The 19,476-nt window shown below is 38.1% G+C and overlaps 1 protein-coding gene across 3 annotated transcripts in view; it reads left to right on the top strand.

The window, feature by feature from the left end:
* Positions 1 to 8,314, top strand: part of LOC124612636 (mothers against decapentaplegic homolog 4) — a 168,705-nt gene extending 160,391 nt beyond the window's left edge. For all 3 annotated transcript variants that reach the window (XM_047140935.1, XM_047140933.1, XM_047140934.1), the window contains one exon: positions 6,101 to 8,314. In XM_047140935.1, the coding sequence (XP_046996891.1) occupies positions 6,101 to 6,181 (81 nt within the window). In that variant the 3' untranslated portion in view covers positions 6,182 to 8,314. The remainder of the gene's footprint in view (positions 1 to 6,100) is intronic.
* The last annotated feature ends 11,162 nt before the right edge of the window (positions 8,315 to 19,476 follow it).

Below are 19,476 nucleotides of genomic sequence, written 5' to 3'. Positions count from 1 at the left end.
TTCCAGCCACGTTGACGGGACGAGGTCCTCCTTACTCTTCTTCGCATTGGCCACAGCCCTATGACGCATGGATTTTGACTCCAGCGAGAGGACCCTTCGATGTGTGGTGCTTGTGGCGTGCAGATCACGGTGCACCACATTTTATTGGACTGCATTTTATTTGCTAACTAGTGGACAGCAGCGGATTTGCCGGCAGATCTGCAGTCTATTTTACGTAATCGTCAAACGAATGTGGTTCACGTTTTAAAGTTTTGTGAATTGTCCCACGTTTTTAATAAGATTTTGGGGAGATGTTTTCAAAGTGTCAACAGGGTGGCTGGCTCACCCAAGTTTTACATTTCCCCGTACTGTTCTTTTAACTCTTCTGTGTTTTTTTTCCCTCTGTTTTAATTTCTTGATTAGCTATCTTGCTTCCTCATTGGTTTTAGTGCATGTGAGAGTGCCTGTGCGATAGTGTGATTGTGTTGTCATTTTGAGTGCATGTGTGTATGGCAGTTTTAGTTCTTACCCACATTCGTTTGTTTTACTAAATGTCAGGGCGCTGATAACCTCGCCGTTGGGCGCCCATAAGATCCCAAAAACACACACACACACACAAAATACCAGAGAAATATGATAGACACTTATAATCTGACCATTCCATACACATACTGGTGCCAGATTATTGAGAGTGTCTTAAATTTAATGTAAACACACAGAGGTTATACTTTATCCAAAGATACATTCATTTTCATAGGAAACTTAGTTCTTGAGTCTGTACATATACAGTAGTATCACTCACTATGAAACACATCCCAAATTTTTATTGTCACAATGATGAGACACGACAGCAGTGTGCTTTATCACACAACAGTTTTACGAGCATTACATCAGTACTGTATTTTTCTGATTGTTGCATAATGTACTGCAGAAAAACATCTGCAGCTTCAGCACCAGCAGTATGAGATATCTTTATGTTCTCTCCTTTTGTGTGCTATTCCTTATCACTTTCATCATAACTTTCTTGTACGTTTTTGATTCTCTCTTTGTCTGTTCTAGCCTAACAATATTGTTGCACAAGAGAATTCATTATTGTTTTCATCGTTCCTGCTTGAGGCTGATTGTGGGCCAGATTACTGAGAGGATGGACTATTGAGGGCCAGAGTAATGACAGTTTAGTGTGTAGTCATTTACAAAAATTTGCCAGTTCTTGATGATTTTCTTTTATTCTACCTCCATCTTTGATTTGTGTGTAATTATACATGAGTTTGCCTTTTCCAGTTTCATGCTTTACAACATCCTGTACTACTTTGCTTTTATTTTTTGTATTACATATTTTTTGTCATTAATTCTTTTTTATTCAGTATTGTCATATTTTTTATAGCTCTAATAGTGTCTAGGAACTGTGGACTACTGTAGCAGTTCTGTGAAAAACTGAGAACATGACTGTCTTCCTTAGATGCTACTTAGAAGTGCCTACTTTAGGAAATGTTTCCTCAAAAAATTAATGTAAACAATGTGCAGAATCTAGAGAAATCAGCATCTGCATTGGTTTACACCTTTAAAAATCAGATTTTTGAGAGAAACTAATTATTTTTCCAGGGTCAACAATACTTGGCCAACAAAATTGGTTGATGTAAGAGAAAGTAACACCACAGCTGTACCTTGAGTATGTCTTTTTTTTTAGTCCTTGTTACTAGTACATGTGGGCCAGCTTTCCTCAGGGGTCTCTACTCAACACCGTGTTGTCGCCAATGCAGTCACATGTACCTCTAGCAGTTTTGTAAAGACCTAATAAATCTGAGTGTCTGGAAAGAATTTCTAATAACTGCAATTATACATCCATTTGCCTTAGCTGCTGATTTGAAATGCCTACTTGAGGAAATGTTGCCTTAAAAATTAATTTAAACAATGTGCAAAATGTAGAGAACTTATCATCTACATTGGTTTACAACTTTAACAATCAAATCTTATTTAACTAATAACTTTTAAAATGTAGATTTTGGAGAGAAACTAATCATTTTCTCAAGCTCAACAATACTTGGCTTTGGTTATGTACATGTGACTGAATTGGAGACAACACGATGTCGAGTAGAGACTCCTGAAGAAAGCTAGCCCACGTGTACTAGTAACAAGAAATCCACAATAAATCACCGAGGAAATCTAATACTCTTTTGGCAGTGGTGGGGCCTAGGCATGGTGGTAATGTGCCGCCAAAACTAGCCGTGTAAGACAATAAAGACATTCTCTGCTGTAGTGGTACTTTCTCTCATATATACATCAGCTGACGTCCCTCGTCCATGCAATAGGATGGACATCCATAAAAAAAACTGGTTGATGGTTGGTTCTGAAAATTAAATTTAAGGTTTTAGATTTTTGTGTAGAGGTGAACTTACGAAATCTTCAAATCAAGCTAGCTCATGAACCAGTTAACTTTATGCAAAATTAATTGCATCACAGTGTTAAAAATAAAAACTCTATAACTATAATAATAGAATGTAACATACTTCAAGAAATGAAATAGTTGACAAACACTAGTATACATGAGGTGCATTTGTGATTTTGCTGTTACAGGGAGGGGGGAAGAATAAAGAAAATTGAGGAGTGGTTGCGGTATGATAGGTTGTCTGAAACGTGCTAGACCTGCAGTAATTTACACTGTCCATAATACTTTGTGTTATTGATTGCTGTTTTCAGTAGTTCTTCACTGTCATCCCCCACTTTCAGATAAGTCAAAAGTTTTCTTTCCACTAAGGACATGGACATCTGATATCTTTCGTCTGACCATTGGGTCTTCATCAAACTGTAGATTCTTTCAGCGAATGAGTTACTGGTAGGGACTGAAAATATGTATGATATAAACTTAAGCAGTTGGGAACGGAAGACATCAATAAATTGTCTGCTGCTTGAAGAAATCCATCCAAATCTCCCTAGTTTTATCAAGTCCAGGATACGCATTACAGAAGTCGCAGAATTCATTGTGTAGCTGATTTTCATGCATGGTGAGATTCAGTTGGTTTGTAACCTTTAAAAAATAATGCCAGTGCAGACAAAATTCTTATTTTTTGTTAAGCAAATTGAACATGTTGTTCTCAGAAAAGTTACAGTTTTAGGACAAATAATCAATGCAATTTGACAAGAAAGATTGTACAACATTTTCAAAACCCCTGCCTCTGTGATCTTGCAATTTGTTCCAGGCTTTCATAAACTTTCATTCTTGTTTTCTGCTCTCCAGCTTGCTCTTAAGGCCCCTTATCATTATGTCCAACTAAACAGAAATAATAGAGCTGTTTTCCAGTTTTCTAATGGCAGTTTTAAATAGGGGCAAAATATGTTGCAGAGAATATAGATAGCATTCAGGAAGTGAATGTTCAGTTTCTTCAGCATCCTGCTCCCCACTTGATGTCGCAAACTGTCAAATCAGTCTTGAACAATCTTTCTTGAAATAAAATACAATTTGATGGCAGACCAGCAGTATACAACTCTGTCAATTGAGGAAGTAGCAAGAGCCATCTTGTATGGCTCTGTCATAAAATTCCCTTAAACTCTGTCTCCACTGTGAAAATTCTCTCAGTGACTGACATTTGATACAGCCCAACCAAATTCACTGTAGATTTTGAGAACTAATGCCTCTTCATCATAACGAAATGTTTTCAAATCATGTTTTACAGTATTACTTACAACAAGGCAGTTGCAGTCAGCCCTCTATACGGATGGACATTCGTTTTTCAGTAAGACGAAAACTGAGTTGTTTTTCCATAGTTCACCAGAGCACTGTCAGCACTGCATGCACATACTTGTTTTAGATGGAAGCAATTAGATTCTGCAATATTCTTTGTTGCATGGAAAATTTCTTTGTGGGTTTCTTTGGAATCTTTATAAAAATCTAGTAATTTCTGGTGTATCCCATGGTTAACACCAAAGAAAGTTATAATTGTTCTTTTTTTATAACTCTGCTGTTGTGCCAGCATACATATTTGTATCTTCTGATAATCCACTACAGCATTTCTTCCTTCAAGGTTTATCAAACACGTGGCAAGGCAATTCACAAACTTTGCTATGATGTCATTTTCTTTCATCAACCATGGTTGAAAATCTCTGATGTCTAACCAGTCTTTGTTGAAAGCTGTATACCTTTTAACTTTCCTTCTCAAAGTTGATGAACTTTCTTCATCATTAGGGATGTTAAAGGTGCTGGCAACTTAGCCACCAAATAATCCCCAATTTAACAGGCAAGTGTGTATTTTTGGATCATATATAGTGGTTGGAGGAGTAAATTCTCACGCAGTTATTTTCTCTTCCTTCACGTGATTTACAGATTAGAGTAAAAGTATGTCCTGAGTCCTTTTAGCTGGGATTCTGGACAGCACTTTAAATTATAGGACAATCCTCCCAAAAACTGGATGTGTAGTAACGCTATTCATGAAATAACAAAGTTCAAGAAGAGTAAAATAACTAGGAGAGCATCAATTAAAGAGAGGCATGCCATATTCATGTATCATTTTGTAGCTTTGGGTCTTTGCTACATGCTCCCACTATATCTTTTACAGAATGTCATTACCCCAAACCACAATAGGGGAAACTTTATGCCTGCAAATTGACACAAGAACGTGCAGTTACTTCATGGTAACAAAAAAAACTAACGTGTCAATCAATTTGTATTTTTTTTTCTTCCAATTATACTAAGCAAGGCAAATGTGACGACAATTAACTTGCTAGCTACAGCAGAACTGTATTCCCCACAATGGGTGACTTGGCAGAGATCTTGGTTCTAGATGACTATTTTTGGCTGTTCAGGAAGCCATTAAATCTCGACAATCACCTTGATGTAATTCTGCTAATGTCTACCATGCAGTGGTTTCTTCACACAAAGAAAGAGGAAGAAATCAGTGGGTGCCACGTCAGCAGAATATGGAGAGGGGGGTAGCAAACAATACTTCCAAGAGGTATACACATTCACGTCTGTTAATATCAACTTTATATTATTTTTTTGTATTTTAATGTCTTCTTGTTGCTATCTTTTGTGGTTTTTCCCTGAACTGCAGTATTTCACAGTATTTCCTTCCCTCACAGTATCTAACTTTTGTAAGGTGCTTTTTGATTCCTGATAGTTTCCCCCTTTACTGTACACTTATTTCCATCCCCATTTGCTTTCTTTTCTACTCCCTCTCATTGTGCTGCTAGGTAAAGATACATAATGTTACTCATTCTGGCCTTAGATGGGCCAATTGAGTGTGATCCACTAGTGTGTCATGCTCTGTCAATGGCGTTATTGGATGCAGAATCAAGGGACACGTGGTTGCCACACTGTCCTTCTATCCACTGTCCGGTTTATTGACATTGGAACTGCTATTATGTAGTTCAATAACACCTCGGTTGGCCTCACAATGCCGAACGCACACAGTTCCAGTCATACCGCCAAGATAAAATACCCGGCAGTACCAAGAATCGAGGCTCGGTCCCCCAAAAGGTATTCAGCTGTGTTGACCAATCAGCTACAGAGATCGACCATTGTGGTGCTATTGGTCTGTATTTTGACTGTCCACTCTCATTTTTTTTTCCCTGCTTGCTTCTTGATTTCTCCACTGCCAATGAAACTTTCTACATATTTCTTTCCTTCACTTTGCAATTCCTCTCATTGCATCAAAAAAAGCTGCTGCAAAAATGTCAAGATCTTTTTTTGTACGATATTTAATTATTTTTATTGAAGAGCTAGCTAGGTTTTCTCTTATATTCAATAATATTCTGGCCCCATTCCCACTTCCCTCCCCAATCTCATCCAGTCACCTACCCCCCTTCACTCTCTCCCTCCAACACCACACTCTCACTTCCCTGTCCCCCACCACCCATTACCTGTTACTACTCCTCGTTATCTCCCATACTACTACTCCCCTCACTCTCTCCCTTTTTCCCTACCTCCCTCACTTCACCCCACTCCTTTCCTCCCCGGCCTCCACCCCTCACTTCTGCCTTCACGCCTTCCCTCCCCTTCATTAACTCCTCCCCATCACTCTATCCCTCTACCCCTCACTCTCCCCCTTACACACATGAGAGAGGGACATTGATTTTTCCTGTGTAGTGTGGGCACTCCTCAGCAGCTAATAAAAGTAATTTATTTCAGGTACACCTGCACAGAGCGTTACAGTTGCTGGACGAGGTTCTACACACGATGCCAATTGATGGACCAAGAGGCATCGAGTGAAAGAGGTTATTGTTCCATGATGTTATGTTACACTGCCCATCTGTATTTATTTTGTACTTTATTACTGTTTCTGAGTACAAGTCAGGATGTATCAGTCGATACAATCCATTCCCTTTGAGACTACACTTAAAGTATTTTATCAAAGCATTTTTACTACTTTTTGATGTTCGTTATGCTGTACAGTCAAGTGTTTATCAGAAATGGCACAAAGTTTCGTTCAGGATGGAAGTTTGATATTTAAACAGACGTGTGCCAAATTGTAATGCAGTTTAAACATTACATATAGGTGCAGAGAATCTTTGTGGTAGAATCTGTGCTGACTGGCAACTACAGCTCCCTTCTATCAGCCTAAATAGAAGAGCAGTCTTTGTAACGAGGCATGTATGTGCAATCTAGCACATTGTATAAAATGAAGGTAACCACTTAAACATTGTAGTTTATAGGAAACAATGCTGGCAGCAAAGGATTTTGTGAGGTGAAAATGCAAGGAAATCATTAATGTTGGAGCTGTTTTGCAAAATAAATATAAGGATATTGTGATGTAATGCTCTTGGGAACAAGTGACAGCATTTGAATGAGGGTGTTTCCCTGTTTTTAATATATGATAAGGTCTGGTGGGCAGTGGATCACGTCCACAGACAGAGAAATGTAATTCCTGTCAGATTTGTTGACCAGAGCAAGAGTCGAGTGTAGGAACTCTGTGAAATGTGAATCTTCACAGTAGTTTGTATTTAGGTAAGAGCTGTGTGTGTCTCCAAGAAGATAGTTGCATAATGGAAGTAGAGTTCAGTTGTAATAAGATGCAACTTCGAAATAAATGAGTGAGTGATCCTTTCTGCAAAAGACAGATGTTAAAGCTTGTGTGTCTACTGTTGTGAGATTTTCTTCAACTGATTTTTAATCAGTGGAGGCTTTTTATAGAAGTGGAAAGTACATGTCTCCTTCGTGAAACCAGAAGAAAAGCATGAAAGACATATGCTAATATTGTATACCTAGCTTGGATTCATAAAAGTAATAAGTTTCACAGAATCTAAGGTAAATGTATGGAAAAGTGACTGCTATTACAAAAGCCTGATGAATTAATTTAGTTCAAATGTTTGTATTTGCTGCATGTGACCCTGATAGTGTGGCATCAAGTCAGTTTTCAGTAAAGATTTAGTATGCATTGACTTTTTAGTTTGTTTCTTTACACACATTTGTAGATAATATAAAAATTGTGACTGCCTCTAATGGCATTATCATGGACAGTGATAAATGAAATAGTCTCAGTATGATGTAAGGTTGTTAAATTGGTTTCATTGTTCCTGATAGGCAAGTAGGTGGTCATTCCCTGCTGTATATTATGGTTCCCAGCATGCTCCTTCCTTTATGAAGATTCTTTAGTTGTTGTATTAAGTCTTGCTATGTAAATCAGTCATAACTGAAAGAGCTATTTGCTTGCTTTTATAATTTTTTTATCCTAATGCCTGCCCTGCTTTTTGATGCATATGTTAGCCTCAACAGGCCTAACCTATTCCCGAAGCATTTGATTTTGTTATCTTTTGGCATGAGTCACATAGTTTCAAGTCATTGGTAGTATGTCATTCTGTCATAGCTGATGGACTCTGAGAAGGTTGTGCCACACATTTACTAACAGCAACTTGTACATCGAGGAACATGACCATGGGATTATAGTTCCTAAACTAATCAAATGTATTAAAAGCTTAGAGTGGTGGATGATTGAGATTCTATGTAGCAGGTTATGTACGTGACTAAGAGCACTGCTTAAGAAATTGTGTGAATGTGATACTGAATGCATTTGGAAGTGGACTGTATTTTTTGCCCAATCAGTAATATTATTCAGTTAATGCACCTTGCTGACAGTGAAAAATACACATAACTGATAATGTAAATATTACTCATGTGGATAAACTGGTATAATTGTGAACATAAGAACTATATGGAATCCTCATGCATTCAGAAGATTTCTGTGTATGTCAGTGGATGTTAACAAAAAATTTATGTTCTTAGAGCATTGCAATCATTTATGTAATGCTAGAAATGAAAGAAACATGTCTTCATGAAAAGCTTTAGCATCTTGCTGCTGAAGAGCAAACTTGCACCTATTTCTACTGAGATGTTTTACTTTGTATGTGAAAGAAAATAAATTTTATCTTAAGAAATCACTGTGATTAATTGTTTCGTAATTTCAAAAAAAATATTTCTACTTGTTCACATTAATTTCAGGAACTCTTTTAGGGTGCTGTTTCCCATTATATAGAGTATCACCAATCCACTCAGGTATTATGTATAATTCCCCTGTTGATCTTCAGTTGTTTGCTAGTAGTACTATATTGATAGTTTTTTTGTCGTGCATTTGTAACTGAATGAATGCCGTTTATATTCTGCTTTAATTTATCAATAAGCTTCTTCAGTAACAAAGTTGTCTTGCACTTGCGTGTCTGCCTTACAGCTAGTAAAGCTATTACTTCGACCACTATAAATGTTTTTCACCACAGTGCACAGACTTATGTACATATTTCAGCACAGCATTAAAAACATAAAAACAAGTATTTCTCCACAAGTAAGAGCAGGCACACATGTAAGCAAAGTTAAACATTTTCCCATTGAAAATGCTTTTTGAGAAATTGAGTTGAAACACACTTGGAAAAAAATATATATTGAATGTATTCATGATGAAATAGTTCATAGGTGAACTATTTTGGCACGAATCACAATTATTAACATAGTCTGCTATTTTGGTCCATTTTATCGCTTTCTTTTGCAAACATCGTAATTGTATTGGAAGGAAATTGACATGTAATTCTATGCTATCCTTTCTATGAGATTTTCGTGCTTCATATACTGTACTGGAGAAGAATTTCTAGAAAATAGCCACTTTAACTATTAAGGCTGCGCTAATTTGCTAATTTACGTAAGTTATTGACATCACAGTATGATCGATAATTTATTCTTTACCACTGATATGCACACTGATACACAAAGTGGGTATTTACTGGTGTTTTGAGAAAAAAAAAGTGGTATATGGAATATTACTTAAGAAAAAGCTTTGACGACGACTTAAAACTCTGTTCAGTCAGTATGGTTCCACAGGAAATGTACTTTGACAATAATAGGAGACTGAATGAGAGAAATTGTAGATATTGCTAGATATTATTTCCATTTTAATTTTTGTATGATAGTTGCCCATTTAAATGGATGAAGAAATGAAAAGAAATGTCCTGTGGCTAGGGCCTCCCGTCAGGTAGGCCGGTCCCTTGGTGCAATTCTTTTGAGGTGATGCCGCTTCAGTGACTTGCGCGTTGATGGAGATGAGATGATGATAATTAGGACAACACAACACCCAGTCCCTGAGTGGAGAAAATCTCCGACCCAACCGGGAATCGAACCCAGGCCCCTTAGCATGGCAGTCTGTTGCACTGACCACGCAGCTATAGGGGCGGACTGCATGAAAAAAATCTGCATCCTCCACTGGATGGATATAATTAAGGTTTGTATTAATATATCAGTAACAGTTCTCTTTGTTTGAGTAGGGATTTTATGACTACTGACTGGTGTGCAATAAATGACACAGCCTTAGACAAAGAAGAGACTAGTCAACGTTCTTTTCAAATTAGAGAGTTGGTTATATGCATTTAGTATATGTGCAAGAATAGTAAAGACAAAGAATTAATCGCAAACTATTTTTTATTGACTGTCTGATTTAGTGTTACAATATGATCAGAATACATCACAAATGTTTCAAAATGCTCTTTCATGGCACAGCTTTCAAAGAGTGATTCAACACAAATCTGCGAGGCCTGGTATTTACCGCAAATTTTTGTATCTATAACTGTTCCCCCATTTCCTTTTACTGGCTGCCAAATAGTCCAGTTGAAGGAAAATTACGGGGCAATATACATGTAAATTCCCTACAAAAAAGGGTACTGCTCATTCTTTCTGTAGAACTAATAGTTTTCATGTTGCAGGAGATGGAAGAACACAGTTAATTAAAAATATTTTTTTAATGGCATAAAACGGTTGCTTATTGTTAAATGAAGTAGGCTGAGAACAGATATTAAAAAATGGTTCAAATGGCTCTGAGCACTATGTGACTTAACTTCTGAGGTCATCAGTCGCCTAGAACTTAGAACTAATTAAACCTAACTAACCTAAGGACATCACACACATCCATGCCCGAGGCAGGATTCGAACCTGCGACCGTAGCGGTCGCTCGGCTCCAGACTGCAGTGCCTAGAACCACACGGCCACTCCGGCCGGCAGATATTAAATATATGTACCACATCTAAGCGCAGTAGAAACCATTGAAGGGATAAATTGCGTTCTGGGTGTGTAACAGGATGATAGATGTATGAGGGAAGTCAGGTAGCCGGATTGTGCTCATGCACTTCCCTCCTCCATACGTCTGCAAGCTGATGTGAGCAGTCAAGTCCCCACTTTCTCTGTTCCACTACATTACAAGAAGCAATTACAGGGTGTTTCACAACATTACACTGACCCTCCGCAGTGTGCCTTATGATTCACTGGTGACACATTGTGCAGATATGCCCTGAGCGTGTTTTTCCACAAAATGCATTAACACTCACGGAATACAGATGCGAGTTTCAAAGTATATTATCACAAGAAATATATGGACAGAATCTATATAAATCTCTGCACACTGTTCTACACTGCAGCAGAAATTAATTCTTAGTTTTTCTGTACAGCAGTTGTAACATTCTTGTGGGAAAGGCAACTTCCCCCACTGGGAGTGCTGCTCCCTTTTCAGTTTACAGACCCAGGATGCCTCGCCACCAGTTCCAGTCCAGTCCTCTCATGCGAGTAGACAAAATGACTTGACTTAACCAGTGTTCATATGGTGGAACTATTTGCAGTTCATTAAGTGAGTAATTATTATCAGTTGTTAAGTGAGCTGTATGTAAAACAGGTAGTGCAATGTTGTCAGTGAACTTTGTAGTGTTGGTGAAAAGGATGGGAATGATAAATGTAGTACATTGCCACTATATCACTGGCAGAATATTGTACATCAAGGTAAATGTGTTTTAGTCAGCTGGTGGTGAATAGTGAATGACCAAAAAGGCCGGCCGGTGTGGCCGAGTGGTTCTAGCACTACAGTCTGGAACCGCGTGACCGCTATGGTCGCAGGTTCGAATCCTGCCTCGGGCATGGATGTGTGTGATGTCTTTAGTTTAGTTAGATTTAAGTAGTTCTAAGTTCTACGGGACTGATGACCTCAGAAGTTAAGTCCCATAGTGCTCAGAGCCATTTTTTTGACCAAAAAGTTACTGCAATTCTTTCTTCGCTGTTTATGTTACTGGTAGATTCAGGAACTGCTCAGGATTGTAGAGTGGGCTGCACTGAGAGGAGCAGCTTAACACATGCTCACAGTAAGTCTTGCAACTTCTGTTAAAATATACACTGTGTGATCAAAAGTATCCAGACACCTGCCTGAAAATGACTTAAAAGTCTGTGGCCCCCTCCAGTGGTAATACTGGAATTCAATATAGTGTTGGCCTACCCTTAGCCCTGATGACAGCATACACTCTCGTAGGCATACATTCAGTCAGGTGGGTTTCTTGGGGAATGGCAGCCCATTCTTCACGGAGTGCTGCACTGAGGAGAGTTATCGTTGTCGGTCGGTGAGGCCTGGCACGAAGTCGGCATTCCAAAACATCCCAAAGATGTTCTATGGGATTCAGGTCAGGACTCCATACAGGCCAGTCCATTACAGGGATGTAATTGTCGTGTAAGCACTCCGATTCAGGCCATGCATTATGAATGATGCTCGATCATGTTGAAAGATGCAGTCGCCATCCAAGAATTGTTCTTCAACAGTGGGAAGCAAGAAAGTGCTTAAAACATCAATGTAGGCCTGTGCTGTGATAGTGCCACACAAAACAAGGGGGTGCAAGCCCCCTCCATGAAAAACACCACCACCTTCGAATTTTACTGTTGGTACTACACACGCTGGCAGATGACATTCACCGGGCATTCGCCATACCCACACCCTGCCGTCGGATCTCCACATTGTGTAACATGATTCGTCACTTCACACGTTTTTCCACTGTTCAGTCGACCAATGTTTACACTCCTTACACCAAGTGAGGCGTCGTTTAACATTTACCGGCGTGATGTGTGGCTTATGAGCAGCCACTTGACCATGAAATCCAAGTTTTCTCACCTTCCGCCTAACTGTCATAGTACTTGGAGTGGATCCCTGACACAGTTTGGAATTACTGTATGATGATCTGGATAGATGTCTGCCTATTACACATTACAACCCTCTTCATCTGTCAGCAGTCTCTGTCAGTCAACAGACAAGGTCAGCCTGCACGCTTTCGTACTGTACATGTCCCTTCACATTTCCACTTCACTATCACATCGGAAACGGTGGACCTAGGGATGTTTAGGAGTGTGGAAATATCATGTACAGACATATGACAAGTGACACCCAATCACCTGACCACGTTCGAAGTCCATGAGCTCTGCAGAGTGCCCCATTCTGCTTTCTCACGATGTCTAATGACTACTGAGATCGCTGATATGGGATACCTGGCAGTAGGTGGCAGAACAATGCACCTAATATGAAAACCATATGTTTTTGGGGGAGTCCAGATACTTTTGATCACATAGTGTTTGTAGCTGCATAACACCTAGGTCACCTAGTGACCCACATCTGCTGCAGAGGGAGCCAATTTAAGCCCCTGGGTCTTTTCAGATGTTCAGAGGGCTGAGAGAGGAGAGATGAATTTGGTGCTGCTCATGCCGCGAAAAGTATTCCAGCCACTGATGGTGGAGACAATGAAATCAATATTCTCAAATACATATTGACACATGTTACATGTGAGGCATGGTTCTTCAGGGTGGTGCACACTTAATAAACTGAAAATAACTCCACTATATAGGGAAATTCATAAAGATATGCAAATATTTTAACATGTTATTCTACAAGTAAAACTAAAAAAAAAAGAAAAACATTCATATAAGCAAAGGTCCACAAAGTTTAGTTACGGAGTTACAGCTAATAAAAGATTTTGCCTGAAATTTAGCAACTTCACTAATATGAAGCCATCACAAAACTGTACGAGGTTAAAGCAATGAATGTTTTCCATATTTTGTTGTTGTTATTGGTCTGGTGAATCTAATGAAACATGTCCCAGACATGTATCTGCAGTAGTTTTCCAGAACACCTGGGGAAGCAGAGATTATTATACAAGTAAATTTGTTTACTTTCCATTAACAATGTAGAAATGTTTACGTCATTGTTGGCAACCATTAATGAGTTGTTTCCTAACCTTGAAAGAAGTTAGTTTTCTGTATTGTTCAATTAACGAACATAACAACAAGTGTATTTAAGTGAAACCACATAGTAACTGTTGTAGTTTGTATATTATTTATGAAATAGGGATGCCTTTCAAATTTACGACACAGGAATATGTCTATATGGTGTTTATGGCAAATTTGGTGGTAATTCGATGGCTGCAGTTAATGAATATCATGTACGTTATCAAACTCGGAGGATTCCGAATACCAAACCAATGTTACACATTCTCTACCTAGCATTCATAATCAGTAAGAGCTTGATATGTGAAGAAGATGATGATGATGATATTGTGGATGCTGTTCAACATAGCCTGGGTACCAGTACATGACAGATCACTCAATGATTAGGCATTTCACAATCTAAGGTATAGCATACACTGAAGTACAATAATCTGTATCCTTACCATTAACAAAAACTGTATCATTTACATTTGGGAGATCCTGCCCTTTGCTTGGAGTTGTGCAACTGGTTAAATACTAATTGGCAGTTACACAAATACATTTTATTTACTGATGAGGCACAGTTTACTCAAGGTGGTATAAACAATTCACACAACGAGCAGTGGTAAGGTCTGAAGGAAACCCACATGCAACAGTGCAACGCAATTTCCAGCAACGATTTAACATAAATGTTTGGTGTGGTATAATCCACACACACTTTGTTGGGCCAGTCATTTTCCTAGGGCGTCTATACCAACACTGTCACTACACATTTAAATGAACATTTTCACCAGAAATGGATTTGTCATAATGCTACACATCTGTGGCCACCCGGATCACCCAATTTGACATCAATGTATCTTTGTGTATGGGGATGGATGAAAGACATAGTTTATGGGGACAAAGTCAATACACGTGAGGCATTACTTGCTTGCATTATGAATGCAAATTGATGAAATTAAGAATAACCCTGTGAAACTGAAACGAGCAACAAAATCAGTTCACACACATGCAGCTAAATGCATTGAACACACAGTAGAGACCTTTTTGAACATTTATTGTGAAATCGTATGTGCACTGTACAACTTCCTTAACAATGAGTTTTATTTTTTCCGGTTTAACATGAATTCACATGTACTATGGTATTAATAAAAGCAGTTATCTGACACATTCATACAGTTTCAGTTAACATTATTACCATCATTCTTCCAAAAATTAAATTCTCTACAACTTCTGTTGAAAACTTTGTGCAATTGTCTGGAATTTAAAATAGAAATTGGGCCAAGTAATTAATAAATTTAAAATGTTACAAAATTACATCTTTGCTTCTCTGAATATTCTGGAAAACTACTGCAGATACACATCTGGGACATATTTTATTAGATTCACTAGATCAATAACAACAAAATAAATGGAAATCATGCTTTATTTTAACCTTGTAAGTTTTGTGATGGCTTCATATAAGCAAAGTTAGTAAATTTCAGCCAAAGTCTGTTGTTAGCTGTAACTAAGCATTTGTGGACCTATGAACTTTTTTCATTAGTTTTACTTGTAAAATAACATATTAAAATATTTGCATATCTTCATGAATCACCCTGTATACAATACGAACTGTCTATTCATGAAAGATAACTGGATATGAAATGCTGGGGAGGTATAGTGGGTCTGTAAACTGAAAAGGAAGCAGCACTTGTAGTGGGAGAACACACCTCTCCCGGAAGAACACTACAACTGCTTCACAGAATGACTCAGAATTAATTTTTCCTCTATCAGTGTAAAACAGGGTGGAGATTTACTTAGGTTTTGTCCATATGCATTTTTATCATTATTAGTAACACCTATCTGTATTCCATGTAGTGTTAGCCATTGATTCATAAGAAGTGCAGAGGAGGATTGATATAACTTTTGGAACACTCTGTAGTTGCTTCTTGTGACATAGTGGGGTAGAGAGAGTAGGACTCGCCTATTCACTCTTCAGTTTGCAGACCTATGAAGAAGGGAAGTGCACGACCCCAATCAAGTGACCTGCTTTCCCTCAGACACCTATCCTTCACTCACCTGTCACACACTCAAAAACACAATTTATGCCTTTAAAATATTTCTACTTAACTTCGTTTAAAAGTGACCCTCAATTTTATGCCATTAAAACACTACTTTTAATAATCAGCAATTTTTCCATCTCCTGCAGTGCACAAACTATTAGTCTTAGAGAAAAAATGAACTACACTTTTTTCTTGTAAGAAATTTAATATAGATTAATTTCATACTGTGAAACATTTTCACTAGCTGCTGCGGTTTTGGAGTTACTCAATAAAAACAAAATGACCATTAAACTGCACGCCGCTCCCCACCCCGTTCACACTCCAACATTCAGGATTTTTGGTTCATTGTTCATAACACTCATTCCTATGACTTTACAAAAATTTGTGACTACATGGGCTAATTAGCTTGTGCACATCTACATGTATGCATTTGATTTCAGTGATGACAAACATAACATGTTGGCTGATTTTCCATTTGCCCTTTTTATTTTCCTGTATTGATATTAAAGTTTTTATCCAATTTATGCAAGAGGTTTCATTCAACATGTAGTTTTTTTATTCACTAGTAACTGTTTCAGCTGTGACCTATTATACTCGGAAGCTCTGTCTTGAGGAAGAATTTACCCATTGAGAACCATTCCCATGCAGATCATGTTACTTTGACATGACCAAGAAAGAGGTTGTGCATCACTGACAACCCCATGTCAACAATTCTCTTTCTCCTAAGTAATGATCCAAGTTCTGCATTAACACATTTGACAAAAAGCTTCATCCAACACTTGTTCACTCAAAGAGGGACACAATCTTCATAGCAATGTGAGGAGCATTCTCATATATTCAGACTGTTTCCTGGAATCCCAAATAAAATTTGTTGCTCATAATTGATTACAAAATAGGGAAAACAGCTAAATTCTTTGATAGAATACAGTGTATTTGACATGTTAACATCATCCTTGTAATAGAAGTTTACTGTAGTTTTGTCAAGCAATGAAAAGACCATATGACATCCAGAAATGAACAGGCTGTTCAACTTTTTTGCAAAGGGTAGTTGGGAGAAGGATGCATAATAAGAGCACCTATTCTAACAAGTGTACAGAACATGCACGTGCATAAGCTGTAAAACTGATTGGCCTGTTAGTCACGCCCCCACCCCCCACCCCCCTTAGAAGAGCCAACTGATCACTTTAGACGACTGTAGATGTAGAACTGGTACAGGCAGTCACTGACATTAAGTCAAGGCAGTGAAGTGGTGTGCATGTCTTAGTTAATTATATGGAATGAGCACACTAATATGTTTCTACGTGAACATGTGATGGAACAGCAGAAAGAAGCTACCGGTATCATTTTGGATGTGCCCTTATCAACACTGCTAAGAAGTTGCTTGATTTGTTGGTGTATCAATGTGTACTGTTCCAGGTGTCAACAAGGAATGGTATACAACTTACAGCTGTATATAATCAGTGTAAAAACAATACCTGTAAAAGGTCCTAACAGATAGGGACTGAAGACAAGTGCCATGCCTTGTCAGTGACAATTGGTTTCAAACCTGGCAGCAGCTGCTGCAGGTCCATTTCAACAAGTTTCTGATAAAGCATTCAAAAGGGAAATGATTGCATTGGACATTTGGGGTAGGATACTGAACAAAAGATTGTTACTTACAGCAGCACACAAAGCTCCATGTCTTCATTGGGGCAAACAGCATTAAAAATGGAGAGTAGTCCACTGAAGGCAAGTAGTACAACACAAAGATTCGTGATTTTTACCTCTTTTCAAATGATGTAAGGCACTGAGTGTTCCAGTGGCCAACTGAGGCATTTAACCTGTATGGAGCATGTCGTTTAAGTCGGGATTGGTTATATGATGTTTTCTGGGTGTTTTTTCTACCGTGAGTTGTGCCCATTCACTCAGGTGTTACCCTTAACATGAACCGGAGTATTTATTTTAAAATTTCTGGTGACCAAATGTTGCCTTTTCTTCTACATCTTCATGATGACTATTCTGTTGATGCTCCCATTTTTCAAGATGAAAACAGCTGTGTTCACAGGGCTGCATGCATATGTTAGTCAGGCACCCTAATGCACCTCAACTGGCAAACTAAATCACTCTATCACAATCCCATGAAAAATATTGGGGACTGTCTGGAACAGCAGGTGAAATGTTTCAGTCAACATCCCCACTCTACAGGATCTAATTATCAGTTGTGGTTTCAGTTGGATATAACATACCTGAAGAAATTTGTGGACTCTCTTCTGTGCCAAACTGAGGCCACCATCCAGGCAGGAGGCAGCATTAGACATTATTAGTGCAGTGTATCCTGGAAATAACTACTTTTTGACAGTGCACTAATTTTTGTTTGTGCTGAATATTCGCCAGTGTAAAGTTGTTGTAATCTGACATAACAACATGCAGGGCAGTACTGACTATGAGTTGGTATTGTTTAAGCCATACAGTAGTGACTAGCAAGCGTGCCTTCGTGTAAGATGTATGTGTACCTGTACACTCGTTACATTTATCAGATGGTAGAGGCCACAATAATATTTACGTATTTTATCAAATGCTAAACGTGAAAAGTGTGGCTTATTGACATTTACATGTTAATAATTCAGCATATTTGTGACTTAACACATTTCTTGCGATCAATAAAATCTGTACCTGATTGTGATTGGTACCCATCCTCTAACATAACAACCGGGTTCCTTTCTGACCAGAATTATATTAACTAAATTAAAGATGTTTATCAACTGTGACTATGAAGATACTGGAGAAGAATAAGATAGCAACTTTACACCACCCAGGAAAAAGTGCAGGGTTCTATTAACAAAAAATCAAGCCAATCACATATCTGGAAAGATAATATCTATGATTGTATCTTCGTTAGTAGTCAACAATGAAGTACAGTGTCAAGCTCCTTCCAGCACATGATGCAGGGAAATTAGCTCTTCAAAATTATAAATGACACAAATTCAAGTTCTTTATGCTGACTTCTTGTTGACGAATGACAATGATGGTAAAAAATTTTAAAAGAAGGGGATGGCTGGTTCCATGGCAGGACTTCACTGTTCACTGTTGTTTTCGAAAAAAAATCTGTCAAGGGTATGAAAAATTATGTTTGACAGCATTTCAGCTTCTTGAAAGTCTGACAATTACAAGAATTATAAGCTCCACAGTCACAGAGCAGACAAAAAACAAGCAATTCTTCAGTGTACAGCCTAACCTAACTTAATATCTACAGCATTTTTGTGGGTGGGTTGTAATTTTTTATGTTGTTAACCACTGTGAAACATGTGGAGATCATAAAAATGTACTGTTTGTTGTTATAAACCAGTGTTTACCAGAATACATAAGCAGTTCCATGTGCCGTACCATAATGTGTAATTTCGCAAGGCAGCTTACCATTATTCCCTTAGCAAGGAGGTACAGTACTTAAATAAGTGAACTCACCACATGAGGAGTAAGGTTCGAATTCCCATCTGGCCATCCAGATTTAGGTTTTCCATGGCTTCACCAAAATGTTTAAGGTAAATGCAGGGATTGTTACTTTGAAAAGTAAACATGCCAATTTTCTTTTCCCATCTTTGCATATTTTGAGCTTGAGCTCCATGTCCACTATCATCATCTTGACAGACTGTTAACCTCAATTTTAAATTTAAAACATGAAGTCTATATGAGTCTGTGATCATTTTATTTTTAGCACTTTTATTTTCACAAGTCCGTCTTAATCATATAGATTTCTTTACACTTTATGACTGGTTTCAGCTTATCGCCATCTTCAGATCATTAAATCACACATGTTTAACTTGATGATGATTTATATCAGACTATTTTAACGATCTGAAGATGGCGATAAGCCGAAACCGGTCATAAAGTGTGAAGACCTTTTAGGCTGCCATAGAGTTAAAACTTCAAAACTTAGCAGAAATACAGTATAGCTACAGTAATTGCAACACAATATTTGTGGATTGAGACTGAAGAGGAGTTTTTCATATGTTT

The sequence above is a fragment of the Schistocerca americana genome, chromosome 4 (genome assembly GCF_021461395.2).
Source record: "Schistocerca americana isolate TAMUIC-IGC-003095 chromosome 4, iqSchAmer2.1, whole genome shotgun sequence".
Classification (NCBI taxonomy): domain Eukaryota; kingdom Metazoa; phylum Arthropoda; class Insecta; order Orthoptera; family Acrididae; genus Schistocerca; species Schistocerca americana.
This window is presented reverse-complemented; position numbering and strand designations above follow the sequence as displayed.